We start from the raw sequence: 18,932 nt of genomic DNA on the forward strand, positions 1-18,932 counted from the left end.
GGCAATTTGGTTATTAGGCCACAATGTTTATTCAGTAGTGTTGTTTCAACTTATAGGTACAATACTGTCAGCTTTTTATCAGACTAAAAAAAAAAAAAAAAAAAAAATGTTACCATTACAGTCATCCATGCACACTGAATGCCAGTCGAGTTGTTTCGACACCTGCTTCGCGCTCACTGCGAGCGTGATCTTATCCAAATGGTAGGCACTTTGAAGGTTTAAAACATTTGTGAATATACATTATATATACTGTATTTATATATCTTTCCGTATACTAAGAAGCTATTGGAAGGGCAGGCCTCTTTAATTGAGAAAATAAACACACAGGATTGGGTTGAGTCTTTGGGTTTGTCATGACCTTTGCCCCGGCAGAGAATATTAATGAACACAGAAGTGGAAGAGTGAGGGTATACATGGCTGTTGAAGGCATCACTGAACATTTCTAAGCCTTCTTATTTATCATTTGAGAAGAAAAAGAATACTTGTGTAGAAGTTTCCACATGTGTCTGCTTTTTTTTCCCCCGTGGTATGTGCTCTGCATGTGGTCTGGTGTTTGTGTCCAATAAAGCGTTTTTTTTTCATTGAGCACGTCTTTAGGCCCAAAGCATCAACACGAGCACAAAGCAGGAAGTGGGGCAGGCCATTGACAGCTTAACTGGCCGTGCTCCAGTCGGACTAAAAAAGAAGGTGGGCGGGATGGTAAACAGAGAGAAAAAGAGGCCCGGGAAGGGTTGAAGGATGCTAGTTTGGCAAGGATGGGGAAGGTGACTGAAATCGTAATAAGAGACTTCCGACACCGAAACAATCGTGTGCAATCTTTTTTTCTTCTTCTTTTTTTAGACAACTCTTCCATCTCGGACTAATTCCTGTGTTTAAAAATAAAATGCTGTTCATCCGCCCCTCCCCCCCCAAAAACCCCCACAAATAAACAAGACATGATGTCATGCTCACCTCTATTTAAAAATGGGCGTGAGAGCAAAAAAAAAAAGAAACGTTGCAACCTGAAGGGAGAAAATTTACATTGACTATTAACAGCGTTAATGTGAAGACAAAAAGAGCTTCATCAAAACTACAAAGGCATTTTTCAACATCAGAGAAAAGATAAATTAATGTAATACAACTTTAGAGATCAACATCAGACATGCTAAGACAAAATAAAAAAAAAAGAAATAAAAGTAGGGTTGATACAGAATAATTATATTCAATTATTTCCACGTTTGATTTTTTTTTTCTCTTTACAAATAACATACTGCTGCAGTTAAAAGTAGTCAGCGACTAAACACAAGCTCCTTAGACAGAAGACAGATGCGGTTGATTTTCTCACCTTTACAGATCCTGTTTGTGTTATTTTTAATAAAAAAAAATCTTTTCATACAATACACTGACAGTTGCCATAAAACAAGGAAAGCTTGTTTTTTTTTGTTTTTTTTTTAAAAAGGGAAAAATCTTAACAACAATATGCTATGCAAAAGCTTCCCATTATGCTATTTTTCCATAAATCAACATTGCAACATATTGTTTCTCGTGTTCGCTCTTGCCAGAGGCTGCGGCTCGGGGGCAGCCGCTTGTGTTTTGTTGATCCCATGAGAAGTGGGCGGGGCTTTTATGCATAAAACTCCTTAGTTGGGGCTTTCTGATACGCTGCACCGGAAGGTTTCCTCTCGCCCAGGTCGTAGCTGCCTTCGTCCTTCTTCCTCATGCGGTAAACCAGAAGTAGGATGAGGAAAATGGCAAACAGGAATCCAATCACCCCTCCGGCGATAACAGCTGAGAAGCAAAAAATTATTCATGTCATTTAATTGGTCCATCAATAATGAAGAGACGTTTCTAATTGTCATTCTAATCCGCATTGAATAAAAAGGTGCCTATCAAAAAGAAAGAGAGACGGATGGCGGAGACAGAATGGAAGTGAGGTGCCAATCAAACGTGAAACTCAGACATGCAGGGAGAAGACGGATGGGATCAGACGCCGTGCGCTATCCGTGTTCTCAAACAAGGCACAAGGTGCTTTGAACACCCACGCCGCTGTGAACTCCCCAAGGTCCCGTGGAGGAAAACAGATGGATTTTATTGAAAGCATTTATTTTGAGAAGTGGATCAGGTGGGAGACGTACGACTACAGAGACATGGGCAAAAAAGGGAAACACGCTTACTTAGTCATAATTGTTTAAAATAGTAAAAGCAGAACAAATGAGACGTTCCTCAATCTATCTTATCTTCCTCGACAATGGAAGAGCTGACACCAGATTTGTGCATTTGTTGTTGAACGGCACATACCTGCCAACACCTCCGTCCTTTGGAAGAGGTTCTCCGTGCGGACCTCGATGGGCTCCTGAGCCGAGCCCGGGGCACCGGTTGTGCTGGTCATGTCCTCCGTAACAGGGAGTGGTGGTGCCTGGATTTAAAGGGAATATAATGGATCAATATAGGCTAACGATCATTTTTTTAATGTCGTTAACCATGCAAAGAGTTGAACAGTTGGCCGGCTAAGAATTTAACTGGAATGGATCCAAGTTGCCTGTATAGATTAGCGTCATCGTCTGAAGTGGGAAAGAAGAACAGTTGCATCTGAAATGAGCCCAGGTTGGCGTTAAGGTTATCCCGTGATTTTGTGTCAGTGAGACAGCAGGTAGGACTTTCTTTAGGGAAGCTTTCCTTAAATCTCAAACAGATGTAGGCTACTCTGTTGTGTAGCGGAACGAATGGAAATCTTTATCCTGGGAGTAACCTGATCATTTGTATTTCTTTTGATTTTTTGATGTATTAATAAATCAAATAGTTCCTCGCCCAGAAAGAGTAAAAATAATAACAGGCTACTGTGATTATTTTATTTGATCCTGGCACATCATTTTTGGTAAATCCATCCATTCTTTGTACCGCTTTGTCCCCAGCTTTATAATGAGCAAAATACACGAGTGATGTCTTTTTCTTTTTCCCCACCATTTCAATTGAAAACAACTACTAATTTGAACTGCCGTGACTGACAGCAAGGATGAATTCTAAAAAGCATCAGTGTGGGTGGGTGAAATGTTGTGACGTTACCATGAGAACGACAGTGCTGCTTGCTGCGGGGCAAAATTCTTTTTTGAAAATCTATTGACCTCTGATGCTTCAAATAATTTGGATCAAAATACAGAATCCTTCATCAATCACTATTGACGTCACCGACCTACGTCACTAGCAAAACAACAGAAGTGAAACTTGTGTGCTACTGACCTCTGTTCTTAACGGCTTCTTGGGTGTGTTGTCCCTGGCAGTTTCTCGAACTGTGGCTGTCTCCACCTTGGGGGTGAAATCTTTGGTGGAGTCCTTGGTAGGTTCTTCTGCTTTGGGTGCAATATACACCATACTAACAGTCACCGTTTCTTCAACCACTTCTTCACCTGCACCTGGGAGAGTGTGACGGAAATAATTGTAACACAAAAACGATTTGTCCATTTGCAAAATGTCCTTGTTGTTTCTTTCACACTGAGTGAAGGACTGAGATTGATGCATAAAATACAGAGTAATAGGCATATTTGAATTTTTTTTACCTGAGCCTGACCCCGAGTTAAAATCATCATCATCTTCAGGGTAGTAACCTCCTGAGCCTGTGTCATCCAGGTATAAGTCATCAGCCTGGGAGGTGGTCTTGGCCGCCTGTGCTATCTACAAAAAAAAAACTATTGAGTTCATGGTTTGATCACTCATAAATCAAAACAAAAATTGCATATGTGACTTTAAAGCAGCATTTGTTGACAACTGACAAAGCAAGCTCGGATCATCTCTTTTGTGACAACCGGCCTGATTGGTTGGAATGTTTGCATTACGGCTTAATGGTAATGAAAAGCCCTGAACAGCTCCTTCTTGCCATATGTGTGATTTAAGACATAACAGACTATAACAAGAAAATCAATAACCGCTCTCTCCAGCAAAAAAAAAAAAAAAAGTGTTGTATTCATTCCGTAGGCTACTCGATAATATTGAATTTTTGGGAAATCTTGTGTTCTCTATGTGACTTGAATACTTATACCGGCATCCATGGCAACATCTATTCAAGTGTGATTGACTAATTTGTATTGGACCTTCTCTATAATAACAGTCCTGCTCAGAATGGGAATTAAAAAAAAAAAAGACAGACAATATATCATCCCATTGTGGGGATCTATTTGCGACAGTTCCAGGTCAGCTCTAAGGAAGTTGTGCTGATAAACTTCAAGCTGAAAGACATTGGATTAGAGGAAACAATCAATTGGCGTGACAGAAAGACCAATGAGGGGCGTTCTTTTGTTAGCTGCAAAAGAATAGGCGAGAATTGGCTAATGAGAAATTAGGCCACAGTAATGCTTGTTTAAGACCAGCTGTGTTTGGGCAAACAAAATCGTAACAGGGGGAAAAAAAACAGAAATGAATTCATCAGACCATTTGACGTCACTATCAGACAAGCAAATTCCCACGAAAAACATTCCAAAGATGAAAATCCAAGACTCCAATTCCCTAAGTATTCACATGTGGTGCTTTCAAGTAATTGTGCATATTTCCATGACAAAAAAAAAACGCCGGCAGTCCACGGCGCTAAAGACAGACGAAGAAAATTGAAGACGAACAATACCATTCCTTCTCAGTCAAGTGTCTTGCAAAAGAAAGAAAGCCCCTCCATTGCTCAGCCGTCTGATCAAAGAAAGAATTTGTTCAAAGCAACTTTATCTTCATCTTATTGGCTTTTCGTCTTTCCAATGCAACCCCCTCAAGCAAAGCCATTCAGTGTCTCCGTTCGCTCCACAGGTCAAAATGCATAAGAGCACAATGGCCGGCCGGGTTGGGGGAGGGGGGCAGTTCACATGGTGACAAAGGATGCTAATGAGATAAAGGCAGGCCACACACGCTCGTCACCAAGTAGAAGCCGTTAGCAAGTATTTCATTAATTCGTTGAAACATAGACGGAAAGCAATTGAGCATGTTAACTTGACACCGCATCGCCATTCAAGTCTGGAGAGTGTGACTAATGGATGCAATATTGATTGGAGCATAAGGAGCTTTTAATCCATTTTATTTGTTATTCTTAATGGGAATCCTCGGTTATAAAATGAAGATGAGGGACAGCCATAAACATCTAAAAGTCGGAAACTTTCAATGTCACGGACATTTCTGATAAACTTTGCTCTTTTTTATCAGTGTGTTGACATTTGTGACTCCTTTCAGCTCTTATCACATTTTTTTTTGGAGCCGGACTAGACAGCAGTCTGGCAACTACCAATGTCGAGTGCTTGTTGATATATGAATCTTCAGCTATGCTACAGCAGCTCTATTTTTTTTTATAGCTGTTGAGCAAACATTTGACTCCTTTCATTTTTCACTTTTAATGGAAAAGATTGAAGAGCTTGACGGCCGATAAAAAAAAAAACTTTTAGGGTGACTTGTGGTGTTTTTTATTTTGCAATTCCAAAAGTTTTGTGTTGTGCACGTCTTCAATCAGAACAAGTACGGCTGTGCAGAATCACATAGAACCTGTACGTTTATTTTAATTCTAAAAAAAAAAATCATGATTCAAAATTAGCCAGCCATCATTGTGTAATTGTTGGGAAAATCCCCCACAATATATTGTTGACAGGAAAGAGAAATTTCCTTCGAGAGTCCATCTTGAAGCTTTAGGAGCACACCTCAAGCTATAAACGTCCACCTTTTAAAGAAAAAAAGTCTCCAAGCAAAAGAAGGAGGAGGCAAACAAGCACTTGAGTAAAGCTCATTGTGCAGCCGAGCGTAGACACACAGAGGCGCACAGTTTCAAAGTCAAACCTCTCAACATCCGTCACAAAAAAATCGAACACTTACATAAACACAATATGCAAACACGTTGAAAAATCCTGAGATCGTTAACAACCGCTCTTCTCGTGACCTGTAAACGGCGTGGAGCTTCTGGACAAAAGAAACGACAGATAAGAGGCGATTGAGCAAAAAGCGGCCTGGACAAATGAGGGATGAGAAAACTGGGAAAGAAGGACGGAGCCAAGAACCAACCCGTTGCTGCTACTGACAGTACCATAGCCTGGAGGCAGCTGTGTGAAAAGCCCGAGAAAAATATGGCTTACACTCTAGGTCGGGGTAATATTTACATTTGGTTCTATAGGAGGGAGATAGAAAAGTGCCTGCAGGGCCGGACGGACGTTTGGATGAATTGTTCTCAGCCACGGCCCAAATATGAACTCAAATCCGAGTCGGGTCAAAGGAAGTAGCCGTCCTTCAAAGAATGCATAGCAACATCTGCATCTCCATGAAAGCACCCACGGGATTGATTTATGTGCCAACACACACACACACACACACATCCAGCTTTCACATCTCTAAGGCCTAAGATGAATACACAGACACATCAAAACTAACTTCAGAAGGGAAGAGAAGAAAAAAATTGAAAACAAGTGCAAGAGGGCTGGCAGACACATCGTAATTCAGATTCGCTCTGATTTTTCGACTCTTTTACTTTGAGAATCTCAGACTGACTTTGTGGGTGGGTGACAGAAAAAAATGCGACAATCCAGAATTTTTCGGAAAAGATACCTATTTTTAGACTTAAAACAGTTTTGTAAATGTGCTCTTTGAACCCACTCAAAGTTTTATAACCCTCCTGGGGATCATAATAAGGAACTAATTGATAGTCTTTCAGCTGCGGGCTCAGAAGAGAGGAAGGAAGTTCCCGTAGGAAGTTGACACAAATCAAACTCTTTGAGCCTCGGAGTTCCTCCTTTTTTGTTTGTGCGTGTGGCCGAGAGAGTATAAAAAGCACATTGTCCATTTTTTTTTATACTTATTTCCCATTTGAACATATTCATCACTTTTAAGGCAGTTAAGATACGCCTGACTGGTTTTCCCTTCCTCTTCGACACAAAATACATCCGCTATTATTTCCCTTTGCTCTATATTACTTCCTCTCAGGAAAGCCAGTCAAGTCCATTTCACGAGAAATAAACAGAGGTACTAAAAAAAAATATGACTCCCATCTCCTCGCCTCTGAATGTTTCAAGAGAGGAAACACGTGAAAGAATGCTTTAATAATTTGCACGAGTGGGATTTTTTAAAAGTCAACCTTCTGCGACACATTACGGATGATTTAATTTTGCAAGTGATTAAAAGCTATCAACTGCTTCTCGGATGGGATTTTGCTAGCCACCTGCTAACATTTCTCACCCAGTGCTGCTAGATCTCATGAATAAGAAAACAATGCGGGGCTCATGTGGCCTTATTTAGAGAATACCTCAGTGCTGTGCTGTCTGAACTCACCAAGCATGACTGGCTTTCTGCAGTGTGCACAACAAGGAGCAAATTCCCAGACCCCTGCAAGCTCCACTGCTCCCTGTTTTTGCTCCCCAGGTTGGGAATTGGGGAAATTCCTCAGCCTGGTTAAATGACTCCTGATATACGTGGAAAAAAAAAAAGGGTTCATTCTTTGTCAGCTGTGAAATTCGAGACACTGGGAAATGGCTTCACCTTCCAGTCATATCTAATACAGAGGAGGGAAAGATTTGCCGCGCCACGCCATCTTTCTTCCCTCCAGATAGTGAGAAAATAGGAAACTTTAAGGGGAATGTTTGACCTGAAAAAATAGGGAGATAATGTTGTGTGAAATTGGAAAGTTGGGGAATTTATAAAAATGGCAAAACCGATGTTGGCTGTGCTTGTTTGTGAATTCTTATCTTGAAGAAAAAAAAAATCAAATATTCTCTATTTATATGTGTAAATTCTTAATTATTTATCTTCTCAAAAAGTCCAAGTAATATCATTCAATGGTGAACCTTCCATGTGATGTTGTAAAAAATGTTATTAAAACTGATATTGCGTAATATAACGCCTGCGTGTCCTTCCAAGGCTCTTTTACGCTGAGCTGAGATGAACAGCGGTGCCGTAACAAAGAACACGGTGCTAAGCCAGTAAAGGCCAACTGTAGGTGAGAAAAAAAAAAAAAGAACCGCAATCAAATGTCAAGTGCATCATTACATTTTTCCTTTCCGGTTTCCATAAGCCAAATTTTGTTTAAAAAAAAAAAAAAAGGTGTCTGTCAAAATACCCCAAAGATCCAACCTGATTTGTTTTGAAAATATCTTCAGCTTTAAATTCCCGGCATTGATAAAATGACACTCATGTTGCCTGATACTATCGTGGCACTTTTTTTTTGCATAGGAAGCGTGCTGAGCTTTGAATAAAAACAAATGATGCAAAACTCACATGGGGATGTTTAAAAAGACATCAGCACTACCGCTTTCTCATCTTTCAGGCCAGCTATGTGACCCCTTGGTTCAACGCACCAGAATACTATATTATATATGTCTTGTGGTTAGCTGAAACTCAGTCAACAAATCTAATTTTAGTGATATACATCAGGATATTTTCATTGTGAGCTTTTGTTAGTTTCAAAGCAAACCTCATCAACAGTTGAATCATAAATGCTTTGAATCTATTTGCATGTGTTAGGTCAGTGCACAGGTTAAAGCAACATGGTCTGTGGCACATGTGCTCGTGATCATTTGGGATCTGAAGCACGTTACGTGTCGGCCCGCGGGAAAAGTGAGTGAAGTTGATAGAAAAGAGTCATGGATTTCAGTTGGAAAGCATCATTTCAAGTCGTTGCAGTCGGCGATGATCATCAGGTTTATTTATAAAGGGAAGCAATTAAGGGCGTCAGTTCAATTGTGGATCAAAGTTGGCTTCCATGGAGATGCACGTTGGTTAGCAACCTTCAAAGTTGTTAAAAATAGACACTTTTAATGTCAAATATAAAAAGATTTAGAAAATTCTTTCAAAATTAGAAATACTGCGGAAATTGATTGCCTATATTTTTTTCAACTCATTAGTATTATTGCTGACAGTGTCAAATTAGCAAGAATTTTTTTTTCGCATCTAAAAACTGCGTGTGGTTTCTTCAAACTCTCCATGTTGTTTTCAAATGAACAAAAGGAAGATAAATAACGCCGCATCATTAACACCTAGCTGTAAATGTGCTTGAGAATTGGACGGCTTCACTAATGTCTTCTTCCTCACTATACAAAACAGTGCAAATACAACCGCAGACAGAGATGGATGAATATTTAATGTTCTTCACTTTTCCAGCTTACAATGAACTCAAAGCACCTCTGCACAGTCACATAATGATTAATGCCGTATAATTATGATGGGTAGATATATATTTTATATTTTGAGTTCGCGCCAGGGGCAATTTGGGGGCTCAAAGATAATTCAAGATGGACACAAGCCACCTAAAGTTTTTCACTGATGACCCACATTCCTCACATTCCTTTTCAGCTTTGGCAAATGCCCCAATATGACATGAGTTGAAAGACAAAGGTGGAGGAGTGAAAAGAAGCAGATGGAGCCGTGGCATGCAAGGTAGGGGGGTGGTGGAAGGAGAATGATTTTGCCGCTTTGTTGACTGATCTGATACAATCCCCGCTGCAGCAATTGAATTTCCATCCAAGCCTTTGCTTAAGAGGATTTGGATTGGTGATGGCGGGCGGGCGGGGTGTGGGGTAGTCCGTGGAGGGGGGCCGACCCATGATGATAAAGACACAAAAAAGGAGGAAAACTTTAAATGAGCACTGACGAAGCAAAGTTAAAGAATAAATGCTGTTTGTAAGATATTACTGCTATGCATGTTATCTAGTTTGAGAGCAAGGCTTAAGGGATGTCACATATATTCTGTCCAAAAAAAAAGGAGAGTAGTTGAAGAAGCATTGCAAGTGTGACATGACAGGAGAGGTGCGACAGGTGCTGCTCTCTGATCCCATTATCCCAGGCTAATCCTGCCCAGCACGTTTCTAACTATGTTGGCATGTTTGTTTTTACACACTGAATGAAGCATCACGCCTGAAGCTGACCCGGAGGTCTTCTCTCAGCTGGGATTGTTTGGAACCTAATGTGACAGGAAGGGATAATACAGTACCTTTTTCTATTTTTTTTTTCCACTTCTATTTTATTCATGTAATGGATTTTTCCTGGGATTAAAATAACTCCAGCTCTTTCAATTTTGTGCTTTCCAGCCCGTCCCCACTCACAAAAGTGACAGCTTCAGCTCAGATGGAAAAAAAAAAAGGTAGAACAATTGATGACTAAGGTCAACCTGTCAAAGGTAAAATGGTCTTTGTCGTGCGCATATTTACATCAAAGGGCAGAAAATTTGGACCATATGATCGTACGCTCATCTACAATACTCTCACGAGGCGTCATCGAGTCGCTCTAATCCAGTCTAGGCCACAAATGCCCGAGGATGAAAATTATGAAGGCTTTGGGGATGAAAAATATCTCTGCTCTAGGACACTTTAATCCTCCTTTAATCAACTCCATGAAAAAGTGTCACATTTTCCAAGAAATGGCTGGCATAAATAAATTTTTAAAAAAAACATTTAGCCAAAAATGTCTGGCATAAATAAATAAATAAATAAATAAATAAATCTTAAATCAAAATGCAGAGACTGACTCAACTCCAAACCCTATTTACCTACATATGTGGATTAACGACATTGTTGAGTCACATGACGATGACCTGATGCCACTTGCTGGACATTAGCCCACTGAGGCAGGTTGGCACGTTAAAGCTCATCCTATGGATTATTCCGACCATATGCACGCACAATGCTGACTCAATCTGTCCATTAATAAAAACAAGTTTTACTGCGATCTTAACCTTTTCAATTGGAATGGTGCATGTCCGTCTGATTTATTTTGTGTGCAATAACAAACTTGGATTGCAATTTCCAATTGAGAAAAAGCCAGAGTGTTTTTTTTAAACCACCTCACGTGGACTCGGGTGAAAGATTAAAACAAATTCCAGCAGCTAAGCATGGTTTTGACTGTGTTTGCCAATCCTCTATTTGCTAGTTAGCTACATGGTCATTCCTGTGCTGTAATTCTGCAAGAATGTGTGGTTTAAAAAGACGGCAGGCTGTTCCTGAAACAACAAAATGTTTTCTCAGGGTGCTCCACCCTGGGCTCCATGTATAACTTTACCATTTTTATTTCCACCGACGACTTATAGACGGTATGGTGTCGAGTAAGTGCAAAATAAAAACGTCAACACAACTTAAGTGACATCATTTACACAAGTCTAATGGAAAATCCGGGGATGGAGCCACTATCAAACGCACCAGGCAACAGATGTTTACAGCAGCGTTTGCACTTAACGTTAACAAAGTTGTACTAAAAGCCTCGTGCGGTCAACCAATCGCACATAGCTAAGTGCGAGCGCGCTTAATGGAAACAGAACCAGATGCAATCAGGTGAGTTTATAGGCAGCACTGCGTGCCATAAACAGCTGTTGCGAGATTCGTCTTCCGCCAGATGCGTTCGAGCACTTTCAAGTAAGACAATCACAGAAAGCTCACTAATTGTGTCTTTATGACTTCTAGAAATCACTGATAAAACAAATCGTCCGACTCTGCCAGTCTGAATTGTCTCATGAAAACACTATTTGTGAACGGCAGAATCTAAAAAGATACTTGACGTCAACTTGAGGCGGACTTTAGTGAACTCTCTCTGCACTGAATTTAAATGAAATAAGTCTGCTGTGTTCGCCTCCCACAACGGCGCAAACGCCCTGCACTAATCTAAAAAACCGATGCAATACAAAAAAAAACCCGTCTAGATTTTAAATATTAATACTCATTGTTGTAATGTGAATGCTTCAATCAAAATACCAATCTTGAAATGAAACATGGTGCTTCCATATTATTTGCATTCAAAATCAAATGTGTTGAATAATACACCCCAAATCTCCGAATAATAGCACACTGGTGTGCTGGGTTATTCAGCTGAAAGGCTTTACAGACAGCATTTGAGAACACAGATGGCCGTTAACAGAGTGCATTAGTGAAGATTAACTTGCCTGCTAGAAATCACTGTACATATATCCGTGACCTTATTAAGTTACCAACCAACCACGGTGGAGAAACGAGATTTAGGGCGTGATCATGCTTGCTATAAGACTTTTAATGTTTGTACACTGAATATGCATAAATATTTACGTCATGCTGACATATTTTCAAAAGAACATTGTTCTTTGCAAAATGTTTGATAAGACCCGCGTGAGCTCATCTTTTTTTCTAGAACACCAATTTTACTCATGCAAATGCTTCTAAATGAAGTGATGTCCATAAGTATAATTGTACAATGCATATAAAAGCCTTCATTTCCTCAACTTTCCTCTGTGCAATTTTGGGGATGGAATAGAAAGGCCGGTTCCGAGATGATAAAACAATTCATAAGTAGGATCAGCACAAATGTGTGAAACGGGTCATTTCTTCCACAGTGATCTCAGAATGGGGAAAAAAAAATCCAGCTGATGTCATAGATGTCATTTTTGGAGAGTTCCATGGAACACATTGGGCTCTCAGATCAAGTATAAGAGAACAAAGTCGGTTTGAGATTCTTTAACATGGCAGCAATCCTTGTGTGGAACAAACTATCTCATGATAGAAGTGGAGTGACCCAGCTTTTATGCATCTTGACATCTCAGGACAATGAGGCAATAAGCATGTGGTTCTTATTTTGATGAGGACTGCCCTACTTTTTCATTTGCAGCCATGTATTGTATTTGGTCAATGCAATGTAAGATCATCTGATTTTGTTTTCTTGAATCCACAACAAAGCAAATACATGTGTTATTCCACATGCTTCTTTTTCTTCCGCCCTACCAAGTGAGACATTTTTCACACTACAAACAGGCAGTCAGGTCCTGGCTTGAGAACACCAAAAGGGAGACAGACTTCACACTTTTAACCTTCCCCCAACCCCCCAGCAACAGAAACATCTCCCTCCCTCCTCAATAAGAGACTCTCCTACCCAAACTGGAGTCAGGCTATAAAATCAGAATGAAAACTGGGGGGGACGTCCTAACACAAGGATTTTCCCCACATTTCTTTGTGTCACATCAACCACGTTAGCACGAACGTTTCCATCTGCTCAGTAAGAGAAGCCAGATTAAGTGTTGCTATTTAAATTCAGCTTTTATTTGATAGAAAAAAACAAAGCTGCTGTTACAGTAGATAGAAAAAGCCCAGTGTTCTAATGCCAATAATAAGACCGAGATAAAAATAATGTTGCCCCCTCACCTGCCCAAGTCAATTGAAAAAAAAAAAAAAAGTTAAAGAGGAAGTCCAAAATAAACATCTGAGATCATATGGTTGCAATTGTGGACAGTTGCTTGTGTTCATAACTTCTGCCAACGGTGACATGAAACCGAAAACATTTTATAAAACGTCAGGAAAGCCTCCTGAACAATCTAAACTTTATTTGGGGTTAATCGGATGCAAAGCGTGGCAGCTGTGTGCTGGAAAGCAACCCCCTCGACCACCCTACGTACGTCCAGCAAGCGTTTGCAAAACTCACCACCCCCCTCCCTAAATAAAATGAAAGAAATGAATGGTGGAAAAAAAACGACAGCAGCTGTGTGCCGAGTTTTGCGATACCTCAATATAAGACTTTTGCACTTTGATGAGTTAATGCAAAATAAAAGAACATCATGAAATATAGAAGAGCAGAGGCTGCAGTCACAGAACAGCATCTGGCTTTCCTTTTTCGACGTGACAGCATGTGCTTTCATTTCAAGCCCTCCGTCACAACGTTTACATAACAAACTTTTTTGGAGCTGGTCCATCTTGCGTTCTTGTATATTGCTCTTTTATCATCTCACATTTTTCATTGGAAAATAATATGGACATTTGAATAGTATACAGCCTTGTAATAAATCTGCAATTTTATTTTTTAGTGTTGACGGGAGAAATGTATTTGGTTCAAAAATGTTTCATTGAGTAAAAGGTCAGCGTGCAGGGCTCATTTCATTACCACCAAATCAACGGATACAAAACTATCATTTAAGACAGAAACTTGAGATAACACATCCATTACAATACAAAACACCCATTTACCTTTGAAATGGCGCATTCAGTAACATTAGTAATCAGCTCAGACAATTTGAAGGTAGTTAAGTAGTTTATCACAGCAATTTGACCTCATGTGCCCTTTTGAGAAAATTGCTGAGCGCACTTTGTTCATCTCGTGATTGCTTCCGTCTTAAATCTCCTCTGAAGCGACAATCAGTACCTTTTACAGTTTTTTTTTTTGCACATTTGACATATTTTGACAATCAATAGAATATAATCAGTTACAATTTATGAACAGCATATAAAGAGAAGAAAGCTTCAGAATTGTATCCACATGTTCAAATCGCCACTCAATAGTGTCCATGGGATTTGCTCATTAAAACAAAAACTAATTAAGCCTAAAGCAGGTTATCTACCACTCGTTGACAATTGTTGCCAAATGAGAATCGATGTCATGTGTCAAGTGGCAGCGGGGCCTTTTGGGGACACTGATAAATAGGAGAGTGATATTGATCAGGTTAAAGTTTTATTTGCATGGCATCCTATTGTATGTCAAATTCAACTATTCTATTGGAAAAGAGACTTTGGTGCTAATTGGAGCAACACCATGTCAATGATGAATAACCTACAGTTGGAACAGCTAAAAGTAAGCATGTAAAAACAGAACAGAAGGTCACCAAATGTCTGATGTGGCTAATTGGACCACCGGTTCTGACACAGGACCAGGCAATGAGCCAAGCGGCAAGTCACAACCCACCGGGGGAAACAACAGGAGGCAGTAATGACAGGGGCAGCACATGATGCTGCCAGAATCTGTCACTGCAAGCACCAGGCTAATTTGCAAAAGGGGGTGTACAGTGCACACACACTTGGAGGTAAAATCATCTGAGAAAAAAAAATGCTTGGAAGAAATTACATAACGCTATGAGGTCTGATGGATTCTCACTTGAAAATAGTCAGAAATAATATTTTACTTTGGTGATTGCAATACTAATGGAGTTTATTTGATGGAAAACACGATTTAAATGGTCTTCATTGTGATGCCACTAAAACTCGGTCAAATGATCAATACAGCTTAAAATTGTATTTATTTGCGTCTGTTCTGACGTCACGTCCCCAATAGCACGTGACGCCTTGATTTTTGCTGCTTAGAAATAAGCATCCCCGCAGTTTTGTCCAACTTGACACGCGAATAGTAATACTAATTAAGCCTTTTACAAGTTATTGTTTATGAGGAGAGAGAATTTGGTCCATTTACGAGAAAAAAAAGCATGCAAGTTTATTTTAAGATGAACACTACATTTTCTTTTGTCTTATCAGATGTTGAGTGGATCAACGTGGCATTGTCAATCGTGTATGATTCATCAGATGATCTAAAAGCAAAATATAACAAATTCAAAAAAATAAAAGGGGGGGTCTTGAGTTGCCCTGGACCCAAGTTGCCTTCTTGCTCCCCGTTTTAGAGTTGTTTAACCAACTTACCCTTTCCCCAGAGAGGTAGACTGCCAAGCCGAGGGTGACAATGAAGCAAACGTTCCTCATTATTCCGTTTCTTTGCGGTGAGCGCTGCAAAGCAAGCCAAATGTCTTCTTTTCTCCGTCCCTACTTCGCCTGCGCTTTCCACGTCTGTCTCCAAAGTCCCGTCGTTCCGCTCGTGGGACCACTACCGGATACGTGTTGCGTTTTTTGTTTTTTTTTAATTCCCCCCTACTCCTTCTCAAAAACACTATGCAATTTGTTATGTTAATCAATTCTTGGTCAATTAGACAAATCAATGCAGGAATAAAGCAGGGAATAAAAACAAAGTCCGCCGCGCGCTGCCTCGCTTGGTAAAATCCACGCGAGACACGTACGGCGCTCGAGCTCCCCCCTCTCTCTCTCTCTCTCTCTCTCTAGCCCCCTCTCTCTCTACCCCTCGCTCTCCCCTCCCTCTCTCTCTAAAACTTGCGTGTGTTTAATACAAAAGTAGTGATTACGGCATTGCCAAATTCTTACAATTACGTCCGTTTGAAAATTAGGAACCTTGTTATCTGGAAATTGTATTTGGTTGGCATATTTGACTGATTGCACATTTGCACTAATTGTCTGATTTTTTCTTAATATTGTAATGCTAGATCTCTTACTGTATTTGTTATTTTACTTTTTATTAGGGTAAGCACCATCCTATTGTTCGACCAACATAAAAATCAATCGCATTAAGTTGAATAATTTCTGTGCAATGTCCATCTCTGCTGGTGAATAGAAACCCTACACCTAAATGAGGCAAAATAAAATGCAATATTCAAATAGGGAGTTGGGGATGAGGTGACAGAAAGAGGAAGTCTCCAAGGAGAAGATGACCTGGTATCAGGTTTGCTTGACCTCATCCCCTGTGACCCAGGCAAAAAAAAGTCATGTTAACCATATTAGTGAACTGAGGAGAGCGTCAGAATGTTCATTTGAGTCAAGAGCAAGTATAATTTTGGAAAGTAATTAAAAATCCTTAGTGTAAAAGATGCCCGGTCTTGGTGTCCTTGTCGTTTTCAAAGGGCTTAACGCTACTCCAGATTACGCAGCCAATTAGGATGAAGGCAAAGCTCCTTCTGCCATTCAGCCTTGTCAGTGCGTGCGCGCGTGCGTGCGTGCTTACATAGCTGCTTTCATAGTTTGAACAATGTAAACATCACCAGATATGACTTATCAGTCCACTGTTGAGGCATGTACACACAAACCATAAATTTTGGCTTGCAATTGAATTTAAATGCATCTATTGTATATTTGTCAACAAGGATGCATGCTACATTAAACAGGCATGGATAAATGTGTTCAATATTGAAATCACACACTTGATTTAACGATATAATAAGAACAGATAGAACAATAAAATTTATTTATTGGGTATGAAGGAAAAATAAGACAGCTATGGATTCAGATGGGCTCTTTTCTGAGCTTTGGCGCCGTCTGTTGTTCAAAATGGAGAAGTACACCAACCTGAGCAGAATTATTGATTATTTACCCCGATGACACAATATTACCATTTTAAAAAAGCCTTCTTATTTGATTGTAGTAAAATAGACAATTTACCTTTCCCGTCTACTCTGTCCATTGTAGATTTTTTTTTTTAACTTCGCAAACCACCTCTTCTACCACTAGTACAAACACTGTAACCAGGCAACAACCAAACAAAGAAAACTTGCTCCTTTTTTTTTCTTCCCTGTGCTAATTTTGTTAAAGCTGTGACATATTTTAACTAATCTTTGGAGTGATGAGGTAGAGTTGCTCAATCAGGTAGTCAACACCCCAAGCACGATGTCTGTCTTCGATGACATCCTCTGATACAAGCTGCTCTACATTGCACCGTTCTCCTGGAGGTGGAAAGAAAAGTCAAAACCTTTAAAGACACGTTTCCTGTATTTACAAAAAAAAAAAAAAAAAAAAAAGGGATTACTCACCAAACAAGCTATGTACTTGCTCACCAGGCACGGCAAAGGGAGGGCCTGAAAGTTTGTTAAGAATAGTTATTGAATTTTACCAACTCGTCCATGTTTTTTTTTTTTTTTTTTACTATTCTGGATGAAAAACTATTTCTCTGACACTGAGTAATTCAAGTTTTAAACACAGCATTACCATCGTAAAATTCAGGATTGTACATCAACGTGGATAAAAGGTATCTGCAGTCATTGGCCATCAAAGAAATGATGAGAGAAGCATACCTATAGAATTGCGAGATTTCAAACAATAACTTGAACATGATGATTTTCCAATGCGATTTTTACATTTTGAGATTTGAAGCCTTACTTTTCTCTATCTCCCGGGTTAATGGCCACAAATGATCCTCTGTCCCAAATAGCCCCAAACTGACCTACAACTGAACTTTGGGAAAGGCGGAGAAACATTTTCCACGATTATTTTTCTTTTTTCATACCGTATGCATAACTTAACTTACCTAGATATGCTGTACAGATCACAGTTATACAAGGAGATATTTTTCTCAGAGTTCTGCAGAATGAATGCAAGTGGTTAGAATACAAGGACTGTTATGCATTTGTATGGACCCACCTTGAAGACCTTTGCTCCAGGTATAGCTGGGACGGGCTCCTCATTGTAGGTCAAGTTGTTCTCCATAAAGAATTGTTTTATGGCTTTTTCAGCTATTTCCACTCCAACCACTGAATGGCCCATATCTGCTAGCCTGATCACGATTAAGTACAAAACAAGGTGAAGTCATAAACAGCGCTTTGGGAATTGGTTTTAGAATACAATGGAGTTTGTAGTCGGATTTTATTTACCACTTCATATCCACAGCTTTCCCACAGAGAGGAAAAAAGAAGCGAACCCCTGTTCGCCCAGATAAACTTTTGTCAATGTTACTTTCCAGCATTCTGGAAATTAGAAACAAAAAGAATAGTTATTTTTAAAAAAAAAAAAACATCATGCAAATTCAATGAATTATAGGTGATGCTTTTTAACGATGCCTGATTAATTCTTGCAAACTGTAATTGCATTGATCAAGTGTAAATATGTAATCTTACTCATGCACATGTGACTTATGAAAGCCAATTTTGTTTTCCTCCCAGCGTTGCTCCCATTCTTCCAGTTTAACGACTCGATCTTTCTGTATTTTCAGCATGTCGCCCATTTTATCTGCGGGACAGCGAGCAAATAAAAACAGGTGTCAAGATCTGTACATAAAAAAAAAATTCAATCCAATTGCACAACAATCTGGTCATGGGTGAATTACACACTTACTTGACAGTCTTTGCAAGTAGGAATCCGTGAAATATTTATTTCACAGTTTCCGTTTCGCTCAAATATTCCGTTGTGAAAAGTACGCTGCATTTTGTCTGTTAGGCAATCCATGTCGGTACAGTAATGAAATACATAAAGAGTCATATGCCTGTGACTCTAAACTATGGGAAAAATTAACCCATAAATTGTAGTTGGGAGGAGCTTCCTGGTCCTATGGTAAAAACATCCACTAGGTGTCACTGTTTCTTCAAAATATGGCTTATCAGAATGTTAGGCGAGTGCTGCTTACACCTTCGAACCGCAAGGTGGTGCTAGATTCATAGAAATGTCGCAGAAAAACTCGCTGTTTGTCAAAAATTGCTT

The 18,932-nt window shown here is 39.7% G+C and overlaps 2 protein-coding genes across 2 annotated transcripts; both read right to left on the reverse strand.

The window, feature by feature from the left end:
• Nucleotides 1-510: 510 nt before the first annotated feature.
• sdc2 (syndecan 2) lies at nt 511-15,731 on the reverse strand. The gene is made up of 5 exons (XM_037263225.1): nt 15,324-15,731; nt 3,534-3,648; nt 3,217-3,389; nt 2,278-2,395; nt 511-1,767 (listed from the first exon to the last, which is right to left on the reverse strand). Exons 1-5 carry the CDS (start codon nt 15,381-15,383, stop codon nt 1,604-1,606), a joined length of 630 nt encoding a protein of 209 aa, XP_037119120.1. The 5' UTR covers nt 15,384-15,731; the 3' UTR covers nt 511-1,603.
• A 965-nt stretch (nt 15,732-16,696) lies between these two features.
• Nucleotides 16,697-18,794, reverse strand: LOC119129872 (probable thiopurine S-methyltransferase). The gene is made up of 9 exons (XM_037263223.1): nt 18,570-18,794; nt 18,353-18,464; nt 18,110-18,202; nt 17,880-18,012; nt 17,767-17,819; nt 17,619-17,693; nt 17,448-17,533; nt 17,273-17,317; nt 16,697-17,185 (listed from the first exon to the last, which is right to left on the reverse strand). Exons 2-9 carry the CDS (start codon nt 18,457-18,459, stop codon nt 17,067-17,069), a joined length of 711 nt encoding a protein of 236 aa, XP_037119118.1. The 5' UTR covers nt 18,460-18,464; nt 18,570-18,794; the 3' UTR covers nt 16,697-17,066.
• Between the last annotated feature and the right edge of the window lie 138 nt (nt 18,795-18,932).

Source organism: Syngnathus acus, chromosome 11 (assembly GCF_901709675.1).
Source record: "Syngnathus acus chromosome 11, fSynAcu1.2, whole genome shotgun sequence".
NCBI lineage: Eukaryota > Metazoa > Chordata > Actinopteri > Syngnathiformes > Syngnathidae > Syngnathus > Syngnathus acus.